The 21,811-nt window shown below is 37.9% G+C and overlaps 1 protein-coding gene across 1 annotated transcript; it reads left to right on the forward strand.

Moving 5' to 3' along the window:
• The first annotated feature begins 361 nt into the window (after positions 1-361).
• PLEKHF2 (pleckstrin homology and FYVE domain containing 2) lies at positions 362-21,689 on the forward strand. Its single transcript, XM_032610275.1, has 2 exons — positions 362-587; positions 19,070-21,689. Exon 2 carries the CDS (start codon positions 19,084-19,086, stop codon positions 19,831-19,833), a length of 750 nt encoding a protein of 249 aa, XP_032466166.1. The 5' UTR covers positions 362-587; positions 19,070-19,083; the 3' UTR covers positions 19,834-21,689.
• The last annotated feature ends 122 nt before the right edge of the window (positions 21,690-21,811 follow it).

The following is a 21,811-nucleotide window of genomic DNA, read 5'->3' on the forward strand; positions in this document are numbered from 1 at the left end:
CCGCGGAGGCCCGTTCGGTGGTGGGGGGAGAGGGGGCCCAGCTTTCCTTCCATTCTTCCAGCTTCGCTAAGACCTTCTTGGTGAGATGAACAATCCTTTCTAAGGGATTGCCCGCGCGAGGCAACCCAGGTAAGACGTCCCACGCGCACTCAATCAGCTCCAGGACCCACTACCCCACTCGGCACGGAAGAACCAACCCCACGCCCCGGCTGCCCAGGTGGGTGTGGCCTCCGCGGTGGCCCCGCCCCCTCGAGCACGTCGCGCGGGGCCGCCCGGGCGGGGCGAGGGAACAGGCGAGAAAGGGCGGAGAGCGAGCGGTGTGGGTGTGCTCGTGCGCGCGCTCGCGCCTGGCGTGTGGGTGGCGGCGCGCCCGTGCGCGCGCAGGGGAGAGGCCAGCTCCGGCGGCCGTTGTGGGTTTCGTCTGGAGGGGCGGGAGGGTCACCTGAGTCCGGATCGCGCCGGCTGCGCGGGGCCGCTGGCTGTACACCCTGGGAGGCTCGGGCGGGGGAGCAAGCAGAGTCTGCGCCCGGCGCCCGGGACAAGGAGGAGTCGGACCTTCTCTGCAGCCGCCTTCTGCGCCCGGCCGGGTAGGTGAAGCCGGGGTTGGTTGTCCGGCGGCCCCTGGCGGGCCGGGAGAGGAGAAGCGAAACTTTCTGGGCGCTTCCCACCGCGGTCCCCGGGCCGTCGGCGGCGCGGGGAGGTGTCGTCGTCTCGGGCGGCGGCGACCGACGCCATGTTGGGGTCTGTGAGAAACGGGGCGCTCCCGGGCCGCTCCCCTCGCGCTGGGGGAGCCGCGCCCGCCCGCCGGGCTTGAGGGCAGCCCGCAGGGCCGCGCCGGTGCTCGTCCAGTCCATGGGGCCGCGGGGAGGGGGCCGGGCAGACGCGCGAAGGGGGCCCCGAGGTCGGGCGAGAAGTGAGGCGTGAGGACTGGGGTCCAGTCGTGGCCACCGGCGTCTTAGGGTGCCAACATCTTTCTATCCAAAAAGTTTGCAGGGTCTGGGCATCAGGGATGTTGTAACTTGAACAACATTTTTATGTGATTTCGGGCAAAAAATGGCACCGCAGAATTTGCTCTGATAGAAGCGCTGGCTCTAACGCCTTACTTATTTGGAGTCTTTTAAAGTCGTATGGTCTTTTGACGAATTTAGTTTTCCTTTAAAATTTTTATTGAAGGCCGAGAGCTTGCTGTTCATGTGTCTTGAATACCCCTGCGCGCTCTTAGTACATTGTAGCAGTAACTTGTGAGTGTGCGGTGGGAATAATGGGTGGTATTAAGGTTACAGATAACCAAGCCCTTCTGTGTAATTCATAGACTCACAAAGTATGTAAGCTGATAAATACCTTCTTTGTTGTGTTTTAGTACGTTACTGGAAAAAATTCAGTAAAGACAGACACGAACGTTCACTGAGAGACTTAAAGGCATGTGTTCGCTTAGGAATAAGGTGAAGTGATCTTGACATTGCGAAGTTTTTTCCTTCACTTTAGTTCCTTAAAGGTGCATGCCTACCTTGTTTTGAGCATTTACGTTTTTCTGTACTCTGGTAGCTCATGGGGTCCTGAGGTTAATTCAGTATTAACGAAGGCTTCTATTTTAAATCGTTTCGGGTCCTCACAGCGTTGGAGGTGAATGGTATTAAGTTACTTATTTGGAAAGCACATGTAATCGCCTCAAAAAATAAAACCTGGTGTACTGACCAAGGAAGGCATCAAAAAAGATTCAGCATGAATCACTCTAGTAAATGAATGTAAATTACTAGTTTTAATAAAGGCATCTGAGCTTCCAAATTCTGTTAATTGTACTGAAGGCACTCTTAACCACAAATAAGATAAACCCTTCAACATGTCTTGGAGAATTTCTCTTCTTGAACTGTAGGTAAAAATATAGCTTCTCAGATTTGATTGCTAATTTTCTTAGGGTTTTCTTTTTGTTTTGCTTCATTGTCAGGTAATTGCCATTATACATATTTATTTTTCTGGATGTAAGAGTTACCGAGAACGAGGTGATTTAACTAACTTCACAAATCTAGCAGCCAAGCTGGTATTTAACTGAGGTCTTATGACTGAAGCCTTCTCATTTTTTTTAATAGCATAACTTTGCAGGGTACATAACTCATTCCTGTGGTGCAGTCTGTGTCCACCTTGGTTCCTCTGTCTTAGCTGCTCTTTCTGATTTTAATTTAGTTCCTCAGCATATATATTTCCTAGAGTATTTCCTAGGAAATTTCCTGATTTACAAGGAAATTTTTCCCTTAAAAATACTCACTTGAGCATATACTCTTTGAAGCTTTTTTGCCCTGTTCTCCTTATCCCACCCCCCCTTTCTCCCCGAGAATAATTCACTTATCTATCCTATTGCATCTCAGTAAATGTAACATTTATCTGTCATGGCACCTCCTTGACAGCAGGCATTACATGAGGTCTAACTTGCCTCTTCATCCCCAGCGTCCCAAGAATATAGCAGATGTTCAGGAAGGGTTTGAATGGATGAATACACATACGTTTCTTGTAAATATACTTCATGAATTTCTTGTTAAATTGTACTTTCCATGGGCATAAGTAGTTAAATCTTCTCTAATTGTTTTTGGGAGGGGGGATTTACCTTGGTAACTCAATTAATTTTGGACTGGGGATACAGAACTTGAATGTTATGAAATTTCCAAGTAGATAATGGACTGAAGTATAATCAACAAAAAAGCAGCAGCTGTGGGTTAACAAAAGGATAATAATCATACTTTTAAAGTGCAGCTGTATTTAGTATTTGCACTGAATGGAAGTAGAGGTAATGCCTGAAAATTTTGAAGGTTACATTTATACATTTAAGCTCTTTGATAGAGCAACTCTCATTTCTCTACCAATTATTGTTTTGCTAGAATTGTCTTAGAATTTTGTTTTAGAATGCCTTGCTTATTGGAAAACATACAACAATTGCTTTTCTATTGATAAGTTTATCTTTGAGAACCAGCTTTGTACCACAAGCTGCATGCTTAATAGCAAGGTGTATGCTGGCTTAATAAAATAGACTTTGTAGACATACTCTCACAGTGCTGTTCTAAGTTGCAAAACTTAAACTAGGTGGCGTTCTGTAATGAAATTACTGTAGAATTTGGGGTTAATTCCCTGCCCCCATAACTTTCTCTTCAATAACTCTGTAAACCACAAACTGTGCTCAGTTTGGGAGGTCCTGGGAGAGAATATAGAAGGCATTCAAGTAGTTGCTGTGAGTGCTAGAGAAAGCAAGTTGTATGTAGGGTGGATTGGAACCAAAGCAAACCAAACCTGAATTCTAGGTCTGCTCCATTCTAGCTTGTGACTCTTGAACAAGTCACTTCGCTTCTTTAAGATTCACTGGACTCACTTGTGAAATGGACACAGAAGTATTTGCCTAACAGTGTTGTGGAGATTTACTACGATGTTTGTGGAAGTTCGTGGTGCAGGATATTCAGTAAGTTAATTAGCAAATGAGCAGAGCGGCAGTTAATTATAGAATTTTAAAAGGGAAGCAACCTTTAGAAATACATACTTCAGTTCTCAACTTTGGTGCACATCAGAATTCCTTGAGGAGCTTCTGAGCCCCACCCTTGAGCAAATCAATCACAGTTACTGCGTTTGGAGTCAAAGCATAGGTAGCTTTGCCAGTTTTTTGTTTGTTTTAATGTGCAGTCAGGGTTGAGAACCATTAATTCAACCTCCCATCTCCTTATTCTCTTCATTTTGTTGTTGAATAAAGTGCAGGGAGAGGTTAAGTGCCAGCCAAATTCCCTTCAGGTTAGAAAGAATGAATTTGCATTAGAGGAAAGTGACGTGCGCAGAAGTTAAAATAAGTTACCTTCATTTCAGAACAGAAAGGCCACATTTGGAACTCCAGTTCACTAAGCCCGGTGGCAACTGTCTCCACTCTGCATTAACGACCTACATGGATGCCTGTGTTATTTAACCTTATCATCATTTAGACCTCAGGTCTTAATCTGTGACCAGAGGTGATTCAAGGGCCTGTTTTCCATCATAACTATGAACCAGCTTTTTGTTCTCATCGTCACCTGTAGTCCCTCCTATGCTGTTAGTTTTCTCATTTTTTTCCAGTCCTGAACTCTATAGTTCATATACTGTGAACCCATTAGTACCACATAGTCCTCCTCTCCTCCACCTTTGCTGTATATAACTGGTCAGTTCTCAACTTGTAAATATCACCTTTTACTTTTTCTACTTTTGTCCCTGCGTAGCACTCCTGAAAAAAGTCACATCTATGGTGACTGTTAAATATTTGTTTTCCAGCTGCCTGTGTACTAGTTCCTTTCTAATCCTTTCTTATCCCAAAGTTGACTCATTTTCTCTGTTGCCTTTTCACTCTTAGGTTGCTAACCCCAATCTTGAAATGCTTGACTCTTAACAGATGACCTTGCTTCCTCTATGGATTTTATGATGTGAATTTTCTGTTTTCTTTTTTCCATCAACTTTTTAAATCCCTTTTTCCTTTCCATTTCCATAAGCGGAACTATCCTTAATTCTTTATACTTGTTTCATTTAAACAGTGGTTGGGGAAAAAAAAAAGATTTTTGTATTCTTTGGTTATATTTTTATTAATTATACCTGTAACTGTGTTTATTATATTTTTCTTAACATTCTTTGCATTTTGTTAATTTAAAAACTTTTTTCTTTGTCTATGAGAGAATATGTGTTCAATATAAAATAATTAGGCAATATCAAAATATTTCACCCTAGTACTTAGAGATAACCAGTACTAAATTTTTGGTGGGTGTCTTTCCAGACTTTTAAAAAAAACTTTTTTTATATTGCATGTGCTGTTTAAAAGCTTTTATTTAATAAATTGCCATATTTAACAATTTTCCACACTAAATATTAATCTGTGTTCTCCAAAAAGCTATCTAAAAATCCATTATATGGATATGCCCTAATTTGCTTCACTAATGTCCTGTTGTTGATCATTTAGATTGATTCTGACTTTTCAACATTATAGACAAAGCTACAGTGAATGTCTTCATGTGAACAACTTTGTACACTGCTCTAATTATTTTTTGCATATATTCTTGGAAGTAGAATTGTTGTGTAAACTTTTTAAAGTGATTGTATTGCCAAAAATGGCATTTAGAAAGGGTATTCCAGTGTATACTTTCAAGAATATGAGTACTTATTTTTTCCACATCTTAGACAGGTGAATAATACATCATTTAAATTTTATTTCTTTGATTAGCACTGAGAGCCAGCATTTTTCCATTTACTGGTCATTTTCATTTGTTCCTTTGGAAATTGCCATTTGTATCTTACCCATTTTTCTTTTGGGATATTTTCCTTTTATCTCATTGATTTACAGGAGCCCTTTATATATTAAAAATGTTGACCCTTTGTCATATTGTGCAACTTTTTCTTTAACTTTAAGGCTTTTTTCCTCTTAGTGTTGAAGTTTAAAATTTTTATGTGGTAAAATGTTTTCTTTTATGGTATTTGGCTTTTTTTAATGTTATATTTAGCCATTCCTCTCTAGGCCTAGAAATTTAAGTTCTGTCTGTCACTATTAGACTTGATGCCAGAGGGAAAACTTCACAGTACAGCCTCCCTTCCCCGCAACCCCAAGAGTTTGTTTCTCAGGATAAATTTCTGTGATTAAAAATTCCAGGGTCAAAGGGCAGTGCTTTCTGAAATATTACTGTACATTACCTTCAGTCCTTGATTTTTTTCCCCACGTTTCACTGCTTATTGTGACCTTTTGGCACAATGAGGTCATTTAGTCTCTGAGACTTGCGAGACATGTGAAAGCATGTTGAAAAGGTGCTTTATGCTTTCTTGTCTCCCCTTTTCTCTCTTCCTGCTTTCTAAACTAGGCATTCCCCAAAGTTTAGTCCTCTGCCCTCTCCTCTCTTCCACAGCATCAATGATCATCTCTTTACAGATAACTCTGAAATCTCTTTCTGTCCTGGAGCTCCCTGCTTATCTTGGGGTGTCTGTTTGTCTGACAGATGTTTGTCTTGTGTATACCTTGAAGGTACTTCAAGATAAGTATGCCCCAGACTGATTTCTTCCCCTCCTGAAACAAAACTAGCATCTGATCTACCCAATGGATTATGCTTAAACCTTTGAAGTCGTCTTATACTCACTTTCAAACCCATTCAGTTGGTTCCTAAATCCTTTCTGCCTTACCTCAGTAATCTCTCTTACTTCCATCTTCCCCTTTTTATTTCTGCTGTCAAATTTGTGGCTTAGGCTTTTGTTACCTCTCACTTAGAGACTACTGTAATATGCTCCTGCTTTTTTTGCCTCCAGTTTTGCTTCTTTGGTAGTCTCTCCAGTTCATCCTGTGTTCTGCTTCTGTGGACTTATTAATATTTTCCTATTTCCTATTTTCCTTGGTCTTCCCATTGCCTCTACAATGAAGTCTAAACTGTTGAGTGTGATGCTTACTTTCCTCTGCATTTTGGCTCTTCCCTATCTTGCCAGGTTTCTAGTTTACCACTATACATTCTCCACGTCCTACCTCCTTCAGCCTGGACTCAATTATTTCCTCTCTGGGGAATATATTGTATTTGTACACCATCATCTCCTATCTCTCTCCCTCTCCCCTAAATAGTTTGACCTACTACTTTTGCTCTAAGGCCCAGCTTGAATTTCTAGCCATTCAAGAGTTGTTCATAAATATTCCCCCTGGTCAAAATTAACCTCCCAGCTACACTCTTTGGTCTAAATTTTCATCACTCTTTTTATTTTTTTTAGTTAAAAAAAATTTTATGTTTTTGGTTTGTTTCTCCTCTGCTCCTTTAGATTTTGAGTGCACAGATTGAGGTAATCATATTCCTCAGTTCATAGCATACTATATGAGTACCAAACACTTTCTTGTTTTGTTTTGTGTTTCCTTCCTTATCAGTTACTTCCATTATCCTCTTTCCTATAGAAACAAACCCTAATGTATAATACATGAATTATATATACTTGTGTGTATAAACTTGGGTATATGGCTGTCCTCCTTCACAAAGATTGTTAGTTTTGAGTACTTCTATCTTTGTATGGAGTAAGTAATCAGTAAATGTTTGCTACGTGAAATTCATTGAAAATTATTGATTTTACTAGCTTCCATATTGCTTAGACTAAAAACCCAGGGATTTAATTTCAGTTTTACTCTTCCACATCTAGTTTAGTTATGGCAATCCTGAACATTACTGATTCTTTCTTTTCCTGTTGCAAACTTCAGACTCTCCTCAACTTTCCCTTTTACTTTTGCAATAATTTTTCAGCTGAGTCCTTTCAGTCTCTTCCTCCTGAAATCTTTCACTGTTTCCACAGTTATCTTAGAAGAATCCAGATCAAATCAGGCCACTCCTTCCCAGAGCTTCAAAAAGAACTCTCAGGGCTTCCCTGGTGGCGCAGCGGCTGAGAATCTGCCTGCTAATGCAGGGGACACGGGTTCGAGCCCTGGTCTGGGAGGATCCCACATGCCGCGGAGCAACTAGGCCCGTGAGCCACCACTACTGAGACTGCACGTCTGGAGCCTCTGCTCTGCAACGAGAGGCCGCGATAGTGAGAGGCCCGCACACCGCTATGAAGAGTGGCCCCCGCTTGCCACAACTAGAGAAAGCCCTCGCACAGAAACGAAGACCCAACACAGCCAAAAATAAAAAAATTAATTAATAAACTCCTACCCCCAACATCTAAAAAAAAAAAAAAAAGAACTCTCAGGAACCAAGAAGATCTCTTGTCTTATTTTTTTCTCCCGTTTTTCTACTAAATATCTCTTCTCCAGCCTCTTCTGCAGCTGTACATGTAACTTTTTAAAAACACATTTTTACTTGCAGAACTTTATGCCTTTACGTATCATGTTTTTGCCTCTTGAAGTTCACAACCTGTTTTCAGTGTATTTTTCAGAACCTGTTTCAAGTGTTCAGCTGCTGCGGTCTTCCTTACCGCTTTAACGTTTTTATTATAGTATTTATTTCATTGTGCTTTTTATTAAAACCTTGTGGGAACATGTCTTAATTCCCAGTGTCTGGTTCATTTTTGTTTTCCCTTTAACACAAAGCATAAAGTCTTGAACGTAGTGAGTAGATTGTAACTGCTTTGAAAAATACTAAAGAAAATTTGTTAGGGATATGATGGGTACCAGCTTTATTTTTCAAATATTATACAATGATTTAACAGCTGTCAGCACTGTACAGCTGCCCCTGTACAAATACTTTTTGAAATGATGATGTTTTTTATCTGAATATTGTTGATGTTGAAAATACGCATACACCATCATTTTTTATTTGCTAACTAAACAGCTGTGCTCTTCAGTAAGAGAAGAAATCATTTTTATATATTATCTTGAGATTGAGATTTTAAAAACAGGATCTGCTATGCTCAGTACTTAGAATTCACAGTTAGATACTATAGTTAAATAGACGAGAACATTTGCTTGTAAATTTAAAATCTGTGGGCCTAGTGAAGGGTGTGGTTCCTGTTTTGTGTGAAAATTAGTACTATGGATGTCAAAAATGAAGTCTTTGATTTTCATAAAACTCAAGGTCAAGAAGCTGCTGCTACATTTAACTGCTCAGTGCACAGTGATGGCATGTACATGCAAGCAATTTTGTAGGTGCTGTTGGGAATACGAAGTTGTAGGAAATGATCTTTTTTTCAGGAACCTCCAAATCTGTTGGGAATAAGCAGGTATACAAGTTTTTATAGAACATAATAGAGGGCTTCCCTGGTGGCACAGTGGTTAAGAATCCGCCTGCCAATGCAGGGGACACAGGTTCGAGCCGTGGTCCGGGAAGATCCCACATGCCGCAGAGCAACTAAGCCCATGTGCCACAGCTACTGAGCCTGCACTCTAGAGCCCACGAGCCACAACTACTGAAGCCTGCGTGCCACAACTACTGAAGCCCACGCGCCTAGAGCCTGTGCTCCACAGCAAGAGAAGCCACCGCAATGAGAAGGCTGTGCACCACAACGAAGGGTAGCCTCCAACTAGAAAAAGCCCACGTGCAGCAACGAAGACCCAACGCAGCCAAAAAAAAAGCCAAAACCAAAACCAAACAAAAAACAACGTAATAGAATATAAGTGCCATAAATGGTACAGGTAAAATGGTATGATGATTTAAAGGTAAACAATATGTGCCTATGAGGTTACTGAACTGACTGGTAAGATTTCAGAACAGCAAGTGGGGAAGGACATACTGAGCTCAGGTAGAGGAGAGGAAGCTCAGAGCATAACCTGGGAATAGCTAGTAGTCTGGTTTGACTATAACAAAGAGAACATACAGAAAGAGGTAAAACTGAAAAGATAGACTGGGCAGGCTGGGGCTTGACTGAAGGGCTTTGAATACCAGGTTAAGGATTTTGGAATTAATTCCGTTGGCCAGGGAACCTTTGATTGTTAATAGAGAGTTCCCTGTGCATAGCTGTAGTTAAAGAATATTAATCTTGCCTTGTGTGGCATGGTTTAAATGCTGAGGACTAGAGGACTTGTTTCAAGCTTGAGGTTCGTATTCTTTCTCTTTCTAAAGACCTTTTTTTTAAACTCCCAATGTGACTGTTCTGGTTTTCTAAATTAATTTTTAAAAATCTTGGGCTTCCCCGGTGGCTCAGTGGTTGAGAGTCCACCTGCCGATGCAGGGGACACGGATTTGTGCCCTGGTCTGGGGAAGATCCCACATGCCGTGGAGCGGCTGGGCCCGTGAGCCATGGCCGCTGAGCCTGCGCGTCCGGAGCCTGTGCTCCGCAACGGGAGAGGCCACAACAGTGAGAGGCCCGCGTACAGGGAAAAAAAAAAAAAACAAAAAACTGTGGCTTAGTCATTCTTTGTATACCATGGTGAGTTTCTCTATCAAGCCTAACCTATGTGAAACTGCGTTTACTAACACCCTAAATTAGTCATTACTTTATTTTTCACTTCCTTTTAGTGTTTGAAGAATTATTTTCAGCATACGTTCTACTTATTACCATGTGTTTTAAGATTTTTGTGTCATCAGTGGCTTTCTCCAAATACCTAATAAGGTCCACATGAGTGAAATATTTCTGGAATATTTATTTCTGAAGGTAGCAAAGTATAATGGAAAGAACATGCATTTTTTACAAAACTGGCTGTGCGACTGGGAAAATTCCTTAACTAGTCCATGACTTAATTTACTCTTTTGTAAAATGGATATGATTATCCATTTTAACAAAATTGAGATTATTAAATGAAATAGAAAAATGTGGACGTGCCTAGCACGTGTAGGTGTTGAGTAAATGCATTTTCCTTTCTTGGTTAAGCCTGTAGTATAGTGCATTTGGGTCTACTTTTCAGTAATAGGCAAATTTAGTGCCTACAAGAGATATAAAACAAATTACTATGGCTCTCTGTAAATGTGATTCAAAGTTTAGAAGTTTCAGTTCTTATCAATCCACCTTTATGAGTTTAAAATTAATATAAAAGATTGTTCCTTTCTTTTTTCTTATCTAAGAAATGAATGTTTCCTTGATCACTACTGATTTCTGCAGTACATACTGTATAATTGGTTTGCCACAGTGGCAGAAATGCTAGTGGAAAGGGGAGGGAAAAACTGTCTATTCTTATTGATAGAATATTTAAATTTTCTAAAATTCCAAACTTAATTTGCTAAATGTTCAAGTATTTCTTCTTTGTGTTATTCTTCTAGTATTTTATTGAAAGTCTTTAGAATTTCCTGATTATTATTATGCTTACTAAATTATAGAACTTTTGAAAGTAAAAACTGCTCTGTCCTTTGCATATGGTAGGTGCTTAGAATAATTGTTCATTTGACCTAGGTGCATTAGGAGAGAGGGGTAGTTTGTTCTAATACCTACACATTTGCCCAGGGAGGATGTACCTCTGATAGTTTCTTGCTGCTTTAAAAAAAAAAAAAAATCTCTTCTTTCCCCACTTTCCTGTTTCTTTCTCCTTTTCCTTTTACAGTTTCTAGTCTTAATTCAGCAGTAACACAGATTTTTAAAAATCAATTGATATTAAGACATAGTCAAAAGTTTGATTAAAAATTAATTTTTAGTCTTAGTAAACCAGGGCCCATCTACTATCAGAGTTCATTATTTTAAAGACAAGAAAGGGCTTTGTAGATTATTTTATTCAAGGTGGTAGCTGGTGTGTGTGTGTGTGTGTGTGTGTGTGTGTGTGTGTGTGTGTGTGTGTGTGTGTAGAGCAGTTAGGTAGCTTGTATGAAATCTCTTATTTAGTGCCAGAGCTGAGATTAGAATCCAGGTCTTTTGGTTCATAGTTTATTGTTTTTTCCATTATAATGCGGAGTTGAATACTGAAGCTCACTGATATCAGATGTCTTGGGTACGTGTAAGAAATTAATTAGGTGATTTTTTTGTTTTAAACTCACCTGCAGGGATGAGATAGAAGTATTGGTTTTCAGTAAGAAGAACTGGGCCATAGTATTCTGTGACAGTTGGGCTCTCTTCTCAATTGTAAATAGCATTCTGACTCTTTTTTAAAAAGAGTTTTTGCCTCTTCTAGTATTACATTTTTAACAGGTGGTAGACACTCCATTGAAGAACATATTAACTTTAGAAACAAGATGTTACCAAAAGACTAGTGTGGAACTTGGACGATGCAAATGTAGTTCTTGTCTACAGTTGTGAAGGAGATAACTTGAAATTTGGATGGTTTAATTTTTAAAAATTGGTATATAAAGCTGTCTTTATAAAAGTTAAGAGTGTTTCTTTGTTTTGTTTTTGGTATGCTTTTCCTGTGGTTCTTACATTTTCAACTATGAATTAAGGCTGCCAGACACCATTTGTTGGAAAAGAAGACAGGAAATCAGTTGGAAAACTGTTGCATGTGTAGAGTTCTCTGAAGGAAATCAGTTGGAAAACTGTTGCATGTGTAGAGTTCTCTGAAGTGGCTGGATGTGGGATGAAACTAACAGATATATTAGTAGTTTTCTTATCAGTAGTCATAATGAATTAGAAAATATAATGTGGAAAAGAGACTAGATTCAAAATATCAACAAAAGATAGGAGATACTTGAATTTAAGTAATGTAACAATCTTGTGAGAAGAAATGTACAAAATTACTGGGCCATTAAACAAGATTTGAAACCTTGGGAAGAGGTAGTATCAACCTGCTAGGAACACTACAAATGTAATATGAATTCACCAAAATTTCAGTGGATTTGGTCTCTATTTTTTTCACTTATTTATTGTAATTGGAAATGGTTCTAAACCTTAGCTGCACAGTGGAATTACCTGAGGAACTTTAAAGTGTCCCAGTACCCAGGCCAGACCAGTAAAATCAGAACATCCTGGAGGGAGGGATCTAGATATCAGTATTTCTTAACCTTTAATATCTATCATCACAACCTATTGGTCTCAGTTTTGTATTTTGAGTTTCTATTGATATTTTAAGCAGTTCTAATTATTTGTAGTGATTGATATTTTGTTATTTCTTAGAGATTTTCAAAACAAAAAGGAAATTTATGTATTAAAAAACATAGCTTGTTATTACCATATGGGTTCATTGGACATGTGTAAATCTAAGGTATATTATAGGATTTTAGTGAGTGATCTTGTTTTTCCTATATCTTGAAGCATTTTACTATTTTATTTTCTTAGGAATTATTTAACCAAAAAGAAGAAAATAGAAGTGATGTAATTGCCTGGAAGGATGATGCAGTGATAAAATAAATCACCACTATTGCACCATTTTTCAGTTTTATTATTACATTAACCAAAGTATTGTATCATCTTTCAAAAAGATACGAAAGCAGTTTGGAGATATCCTTAGTCTTTTTATTTTAAGCTTTCATTTAGCATATTTGAGAATGTAGATTTTTTTCATTTTTCATCTAATGACAAAGAAAAACATGAGCAAAGCTAGACATTTCAGAACTATTAGACAAGTCACAGGGTGAGTGCAAAGAAACAGCAACACTTAAACTAATAATGATGGTGAAACATTATAAGTGAAATCTAGACAATGAGCCTTCAGTTGATGATTTTCTAGATGAGTTTTCTCAAACTCAGAATTAATTAGTAAACAATATTCCTAAAAACAGAAATGGAAATATTATAGATTCATGCATGACAACTTATGAGCAGTTAGTTGCATTTAAAGGATACTATACTTTTGTATCTACATACCTTCAGTAACAGGAATGTAGAATAAGAAATTTGCTGTGTTTCAGTTTTTATAAAGATTGTTCTTAAAGTTATTGTTTTTTACTATTCGTTTATTCTTGTTTCTGTAAATTAGTTATAAAATGGCTTAAAATATTAAAAGTAAATAAAAAGGGTATTTTGGACTCAGAGAGTAAATTGGGATGGCTATTTTTTTATGGTATACTAAAGGTTAAGAGTTTCCCTGTGGTTCCAGGCAACTAAGGTTGGGAAACACTGTTCTAAGTAGATGTCATCTGGACAAATAAGCAGAAGAGATTAGGTGAAACATTTAAAAGGTTAAGTAATAGGAAATAGTCTAGTTTTACCAGGTGCATGGTACTGACAAAAGAATTATAAAACAGGTTAATGGATTAGACCAGACAGCCCAGAAGCAGTGTTATAATATAATACTATATAAAAATTTAATATAATAGAGTGTCATAAAGCAGTAGATTAGATTATTAATACCAGTAAATAATAGCTACCACATGTTGACTACTTGCTGAACATTTTGTATGCATTATCTCATTTAATCCTCCCCCGATATAGCTGCTATTATTATTTCCATTTATAAGTGAGGAAATCTGAGGTCACACAGTATTTGGTGATTCTGGAGCAGTTAGCTCCTTGAGAATGCAAATATTTGAAAAGGAAAAAGGGTTTTTACCTATGACAGAATAAATTTCAGGTGGATAAAAGAATTAAATGTAAAACCTAAACCATAGAGAATAATAAATAGGTGCATCCGATATCTGGATAAGGGAAACTTAGGAGTCAGTCATTGGGAAAAAAATTACAAAGGAAAATATCTGTAAGTGTAATTACTTAAGAAATAAAACTCCTTTTGTGTCAAACACCATAAACAAAATTACAGCTTAATATACTAGGAAAAGCAATGAAATAACTGGGTTAATAGGCTTTATGTGTAATATACTCATATAGATTAATAACCTAAATATATGAGTGTAAAAATACAAGTTACTAAACACATTAGAAAGTAGCTGGTCTCGCGAGGTAGCTATGAAATAAAATATTCAGTTTAATTGAAAGTACTGTTCTTTCCTGTTTTAGGACCTTTGTCCATAGTATTAGTTCCTTTGCAAGGCTGACTCCTCATCCTTTAAGACCCAGTGTGTAGCACCACCTCAGTGAAGTCCTTTTGAAATACTCAGTAAATGAGTTTTTCCCTATATCTTGGCACACTGCTGATTTCCTTCATTGCACTTCACCTTTTGGAATCACCTATTGGTTTACTTACTTACTGTCTTTCTCCTCCACTATACTCTGAGCTCTGAGAGGAAAAGGATAATATCTGGCGTTTAGAAAGTGTTCAATAAAGTTATTGAATAAACAAAAATAATAAAAGAGAAGTAAAAAATGAATAAAAATGAGATACCATTTAAAAAAATCTATTTGCTGAAATTTTTAAAGGAAAATACTCTGTGTGAAACAAGGTGGGATGGATATAGTCATTGTGCAACTTGGTAAATTGGTGTTACCTTTCAGAATGGAAATTTTGTAAAAGGTAGCAAGAGCTTTAAACATTAGTGCCTTTTGACCCAGTAATTTTGCTTCTTGGAATCTATGCTAAAGAAGTCATCTCTTCCAGAAGATGGGGAAGCATTCTTCCTAGCTCTTACTGTATTCACTGATATTCCTTCCTAAGAAAAGTAGACAGAAGTCCAATTGGGCCACATTTTATAGTCGTCTTCTGCTTCTTTTCATGCAGATATGCCAGGGACTCACTCCTTGGCTAGCCCCAGTATTCTTGTATTCTAATACTCTCACAGAAGTCTTTGAGAGTTCTTACTGCTTGGGGCACCTCACTGTACAGGTAGTAGATTTGGATTTGGACTTTGGAGGAAAGTAAAGGGTCCTGTTTAGGCCCTGGGCTAAAGGGTAATGCCCTAAATCCAGTTTATTAAGAGCCTTGCTTTGGAGTGTCTGGAAGTAATCCAGCTAATGGTGGTACTTTGATTTCATTTTTGATTAATCTCCCTTCTCTCAGCCCCTCCCTTTTGTGCCCCCACCATCTCTTTCTTGTGTGTGTGTGTGTGGGGGGCATTTGTGTATTCCTGGGGTTTCAGAGTCAGTGCTTCCTTTCTTTATCTTGTCAGACACATACTGAAAACATTTTAGGACCAGCAGGGATAATGGAAAGGATTGCTTAAGGCCAAAGGCCTTAAGTTCTTTGTGCTCACTGATGTTCAAATATAGGTCACAATCCATTGCTGAAGTCAAGTGGGCTGCAACTATCATTAAAATAAATGAAGATGCTAGAATACATCATTCATAGAATTGTATATTGTTTGTAACATTGCAGTATGAAATATATTTCTTATCAGCGTCACTGTCAAACTTTGAAAGCTGTTTGCTCCAGCCAAATACCAGTTAATGCCCCAAACTTGGGCTTCCCTGGTGGCGCAGTGGTTGAGAGTCCGCCTGCCGATGCAGGGGACACGGGTTCGTGCCCCGGTGTGGGCTGGGCCCATGAGCCATGGCCACTGAGCCTGCGCATCTGAGGCCTGTGCTCCGCAACGGGAGAGGACACAACAGTGAGAGGCCCGCATACCGCACACACAGACACAAAACATGCCCCACACTTCACTTTTGTTGCATCATATTTAAACGGGGAAAGATTTATGAACAGGGATTCATTCAGGCTTAATGTATTACAGAATTTGAACAGTGAAACATTATCAGAAGACTGGCTAAATAAATCATGATGACTTACCTTTCAGGTTATTTGCTCAAATTAGCATTCTTTTATCTTCAGTATTTTTAAGGTTTGCGGTGAAGGTCCAGAGGTTAGGAATAGCTTTCTTAGTTCTTACATATAGAGTTAGTGGAGCCTTAAGGAATAATCAGTGTGCCATAATACACTGGTAACAGCATGGAGGAATCAGCTTTGAGCCTCAGTTCTGTGACAGCCTTGGGCATGGTACTTAACTCCTTTATGTCAGTTTGCTCATCTATAAACTGGAGCTAATAGTGCATATCTATCGTAACGTTGCCCTGGGTAGGAAATACAGTAATACATGTGAAGTGCTCAGCTCTTGCTTGGGGTCCCAGTGAGTAGAGTTAATTCCAGGCCGTTCTGCCTGAATCTCTCTATTTGTGCCTTAGTTTCTCCTTCAGCTCACATTTCAGCTAATATTACTAGATGATTCTTTGGGAGATAAAAACTTCACAGCAGTTTGAGACAGTTAAAATCAGAAGATAATAAATGTGAAAAGCACTGCACAAATTTGTGGTGGTATTAATTCCAGTAGTAGCAATAATAGGAAACCTGTTTGCATTGCAAATGAGCTGATTAATAAATGTATAATGAGTAGAATCAGTAATTGATTCAGGTGGGAATAAATAGATACTTTCAGTTTTCCACAGGTGCCAACATATTTCTTGCCTTAGGACCTTTGTAGTTTTTCCTTTTGTCTGGAATATTCTCCCTCATCCTCGTCCCTCATGTATGCATATATCTGGTTCTGCCCTATCAGCTGAAAAGATACCACTTTAGATACCCTGACCATCCAGTCTGAGTAGTCCCAGTGGATTTTTTAAAAAATCACTTTAAAAACTTACAATGTTAATTATTACTTGGGTCTCGATTGTTTTCTGTTTGCCTCCTCCCCAACTAGGATGTAAGCCTTGAAGAGCAGGGACCTTGCCTGTGTTGTTTATTATTTTGTCCTGTACCCAGATCAGTGCCTAACAAACACTTGTTGAATGTTTGACTATCATGTAAAGTATGAAAAGTTATCCATAATTGTACTTCCCAGAGATAAATAACCATTCTTGATATTATGGTATATAGTTTTCTAATTTTACATACTTACTAGTGTCTAATATTATGCTCTTACACCATATTTCGTTGAGTCTAAAGATGAACATGTTTTACTGTATTTTATGTCTCTAAAATTGGAATGTCATATAATCAAGAGTTTGCCATGATTTAATTGGCAGCATTTTTCTTTCTCAATAGCACATAAAATGAGGCTGTGTCTTAAAATCAATAGCATCTTAGATTTGATGAAATTTGGTATGTATTTGAAACAAAAATGAGATCATTAGGTCCAACTCTCCCCACCTAGATATCAATATTTTGAGCATTTTCCTATATCACTGTATTTAGATCTGTCACATTCTTAACAGATATCTAGCATATTATTAAGGGTGTATCATAAATTGTTCAACCAGTTCCTCTTGATGAACAGTTGGAGCTTTTCCAGTGTTTTTTTCTGTTACAGACAGTGCTGTGTTGAATATACTTGTACATATCTTTTGAGTGCCTGGATCAGTGGGTACACATATTTTCTGTAGTGTATGAGGGTACCTGTTTCCCTATATCCTCAGTATTACTGCATCTTAAGAAATTATTAAAATTTTTGTTAATCTGATGAATGAAAACATATCCTAATGTTTTATTCATTTATTTATGAATGAGGTTGAGCCTCTTTTCATGTTTACTTTTTAAATTTTCTCTTCTGTGATGCACTTGTGCATAGGGCAGTAGACTTTTAATTGGCTGGCAGATTTGCCCTAATTAGAAAGAGAGGCCATCACACTTCAGAGCCATGTGTTGTCATATTAATTTTTGGGAACAACTTTCAGGGCAGAGTCCACCCTTGTGGAAGGCAAGAGGGCTTTATAAGGACCCAGGATTAGGGGAGAGACAGAATTCAGGAATAATCAGAATTGTTGTATCCTTTATAATGGAGGCCAAGAAGGGTTACAGTCTCATCAGTTTGTGAGCTGAATACTGGAACTTAAACTATGCTCTTACTCTTTAAATGCTCCTCTCCTTTCTGATATGATTTGGTTATAGTATGGTATTGTTGGGTTAGTGGTCTGAAATAGGTACAACTCTGGGACTTGAGTGAAGTCAATATTGGATCTAGAGATTAAATCTTTGATCATTTAAGACTAGATGAATGTGGGTTTTTTGCACATTGCCAAGATGTTCTTGTCAACCTTTTTGAGCACTTTTACTATGCCAGACAGTGTGTGGTTCAAAGATAGATATCAGATGGTCTCTGCCTTTTAGGTTCCATTGCAGCCTATGGAGAAGACAGATTTCAATCCTTCGGTAAGAGTGAGTCCAGAAGGTACAGGGAATATGAAGAGCACAGAGGAAGGTGTTTAGTCTAACAGAGTTTAAGGAAGACTTCTTGGAGTAGGTGTGATAAACTAAACTGAGTCTTGAAGGATGATAAGAGTTAGCTGAGGGTAGTAAATAGTAAAGGATACAAGAGCATGAGAGAAGATACGTATGATTGAAATGGACTACAAGTGGTAGGGTTTTCTTAGAACATAACATTGGAGGTAAAGAGTGACTTATGATGAGTCTGGGAAGATAAGCAAGAACCAGATAATGAAGGGCCTTAAATGCCATGTTAAAGATTCTGCATTTTATAGGTTAAGGGGAATAATCTTGAGTAATGGTGTGGTCAGATTTGCATTTGAGAGATCACTGCCTGAAGATTGATTTAAGGGGCAAGACCTAAGGCAGTAAGGTGTGTTGGGAAACGATTCTGGTAATCCAGGTGAGAGGATTGAGGCTTTAGCTCAATGGTAATAGAGCCTACTGGAAAAATCATAGTTGTTTCTCTTATTTGGCCGCCTTGTTCAGAATCCCTCTGAGATTAAATTTCATGTAGCTGATGGCTTATATTCATTTTCTAATTATTTGTTGTTTTATGTCTGTAAGAAGTTTATACTTTTATAAATACCTGCTAATGATACTATATGGAGATGGTTAATAAATGTTTTTGATGATTATAAAAATTGGGAGATGTTAGCTCTTTTGGTATACTTAGTGATTATCTTAGAGGGAAACAATTGGGGAATTTTGCCTTTGGGTAGCAGTAATGATTTGTTAGATTAAATTTAGATTGTATACTTTTTTTAACTTATATGAATTTATAATTTCTGTGTGCTGATTTCTCTCTTTCTCTTTTTTAAGGCTATTAGCAAAAGATGGTGGATCGCTTGGCAAACAGTGAAGCAAATACTAGACGTATAAATATAGTAGAAAACTGTTTCGGAGCAGCTGGCCAACCCTTAACTATACCTGGACGGGTTCTTATTGGAGAAGGAGTATTGACTAAGTTGTGCAGAAAAAAGCCTAAAGCAAGGCAGTTTTTCTTATTTAATGATATTCTTGTATATGGCAATATTGTCATCCAGAAGAAGAAGTATAACAAGCAACATATTATTCCCCTGGAAAATGTCACAATTGATTCTATCAAAGATGAGGGAGACTTGAGGAATGGATGGCTGATCAAGACACCAACTAAATCGTTTGCAGTTTATGCTGCCACTGCCACTGAGAAATCAGAATGGATGAATCACATAAATAAATGTGTTACTGATTTGCTCTCCAAAAGTGGAAAGACACCCAGTAATGAACATGCTGCTGTCTGGGTTCCTGACTCTGAGGCAACTGTATGTATGCGTTGTCAGAAAGCAAAATTCACACCTGTTAATCGTCGTCACCACTGCCGCAAATGTGGTTTTGTTGTCTGTGGGCCCTGCTCTGAAAAGAGATTTCTTCTTCCCAGCCAGTCCTCTAAGCCTGTGAGGATTTGTGACTTCTGCTATGACCTGCTTTCTACTGGGGACATGGCCACGTGCCAGCCTACTAGATCGGACTCTTATAGTCAGTCATTGAAGTCTACTTTAAATGATGTATCTGACGATGATGACGATGATGATAGCAGTGACTAAAGGCGTATTTTGAAATATTTAATCAGATGTGACTAACTGAGAAATCAGCTCTGGGGGGAATGTAAAATCCTGAGCTTTCTGTCCGTTTTGCTCTAGCCATGAATTTGCCTGAGAAACTTATAACCTATGTGCCTCAATATATTCTATAGAAAATAGGTCCTGTTACCATCCCCCAGCCCCGACTGCTGCTGCCACTCTCTCCTCACCTCCCCCAGCTCCCTATTCTTCTACAGGGATAGACTGTTGCGAATATATCAGATAAAGTTTTGGTTTCTTATTCTTGTTTTAATTCTAGACTATTTTCTTGAATGGTTGGGAAAAGATGTTTAGTTAACATGTACTACACTGTTGTTTATTATATGTTCTGTTATATGGAAAAACTAAAAGCAAAGAATGATGGAAAAAGGAGTGTGATGTGGTCAGTTAATAATGTTATTAGCTTTTTTCTAACCATCCTATCTAAAGGTTAAGACACCAGTAACAGAAATACATGCTTTGGAAATACTTTGTTTGGCTTTTTCATATACCAGGTGGTGCCTTATCATAATAGCACTGTTGCATGTAATAAGCCCCTACCGTCTCACTTTTTAGTTTGTTTTAAAAATACACTGGTGCTCTTTGAGGTATAAAATGAATGTTATAAATGGGTGTAATTAGAAAATACTTCTCATTTGACAGCTACGAATAACTAAATTTAGAGGTTCTTTATTCTATATGAATATTTTTCCATAAAATAGTTGTGATTATTGTATATTTTTACTTTTTGTAGGTATCAAATTATAATTGTCATTCTGGGGAATTTGGTTTGAAATTTATCAAATACAAATTGTCATTGCATTATTGCTACTTTTAGTAAGACATATTTTTAGGTATAAATTCATCTGCTTTAACATTGTTTCTAGAATGAAAAATCTTATACAACTTCTTGAAATGAAACAATCTCTTAAAAAAAACCTCATGCTAGAGCACAGATCTACTTAGGTTGAAGATTTGGAAGAAATAATGTATGAGAATGGTCAAGAGAGACCAGTTAAGTTTGACTAGATTTCATATCTGTGGAAGTATTTTCTCTTTCAGTGTGAAACTATCTTGAATTTACAAATATAGTGTTATATTTTATAAAGTTTTGTAAAGTCCCAAACAATATTTCTATTTTTGTAAAACAGTTGTATGTTTAATCTGTTTCTGAAATCATTTTGCAATCTATGGAAATAGAGTAGCAATTGATCTTTCTAAATTGTGAACTTTATTGAGTCAGTCTAGATTGCTTTTAAGAAGAGGTAATTTTTCACTCTTTGCTTTTGAGGCAGCCATTAGGTTGAAAGTATATTTATCATATAAAACTTGATGCATTTTGCACTACTCTCTCCATTTGTATGCTGCAAATAACTGTAGTCTTTCAAATATGAAAAATCAGTCTGAAGTTTGTTTTAAATTCTAAATTCTTTTGTTTTAAAATCTTTAAATCTGGATATATTGCAAATGTCATGAGAGGTTTGATTTAATAACTTGTGATGGAGGATTCTTTGGTTTGCTTAAGGCACTAACTTTACTTTTAAATTGTGAAAGCACCTGAGATATATAGATCTCCCTGTAGGAAATGTGAAAGAAAGGCACAACACGGTTTTTTTTGTTTTGTTTTAATATCATATGGACTTTTGTTTCTAAGCAATATTTACATACAATCAATAAACATATCCAAAAAGGACCGTGAAATCTGAGAAGTGCTAATGGAGACTTGCTCATACATAGGAACCTAGCAAATTCAGGAACCAAGGGGAAACGTTCTGAGATAACATTTATGTTGTCAACCTCTATTGACTCTGTTTTTACAATAAAAAATATTTTACAACTTACCTTCTGTGCATATTGTGACTTGAAGATTTTTTACCCCTTGCTAAGGTTAATGGAGATGTTATGCGTATTTTACCTCATTTCAGCAGCTGTGAGTGCCTTCTATGTGCCAGGCATTGTTCTA

This window comes from Phocoena sinus, chromosome 17 (assembly GCF_008692025.1).
Source record: "Phocoena sinus isolate mPhoSin1 chromosome 17, mPhoSin1.pri, whole genome shotgun sequence".
In the NCBI taxonomy this organism is placed as follows: Eukaryota; Metazoa; Chordata; class Mammalia; order Artiodactyla; family Phocoenidae; genus Phocoena; species Phocoena sinus.

What these genes read in the sequence shown, in the direction of transcription:
- PLEKHF2 (XM_032610275.1), top strand. Translation starts at nt 19,084, where the DNA reads ATGGTGGATCGCTTGGCAAACAGTGAAGCAAATACTAGACGTATAAAT.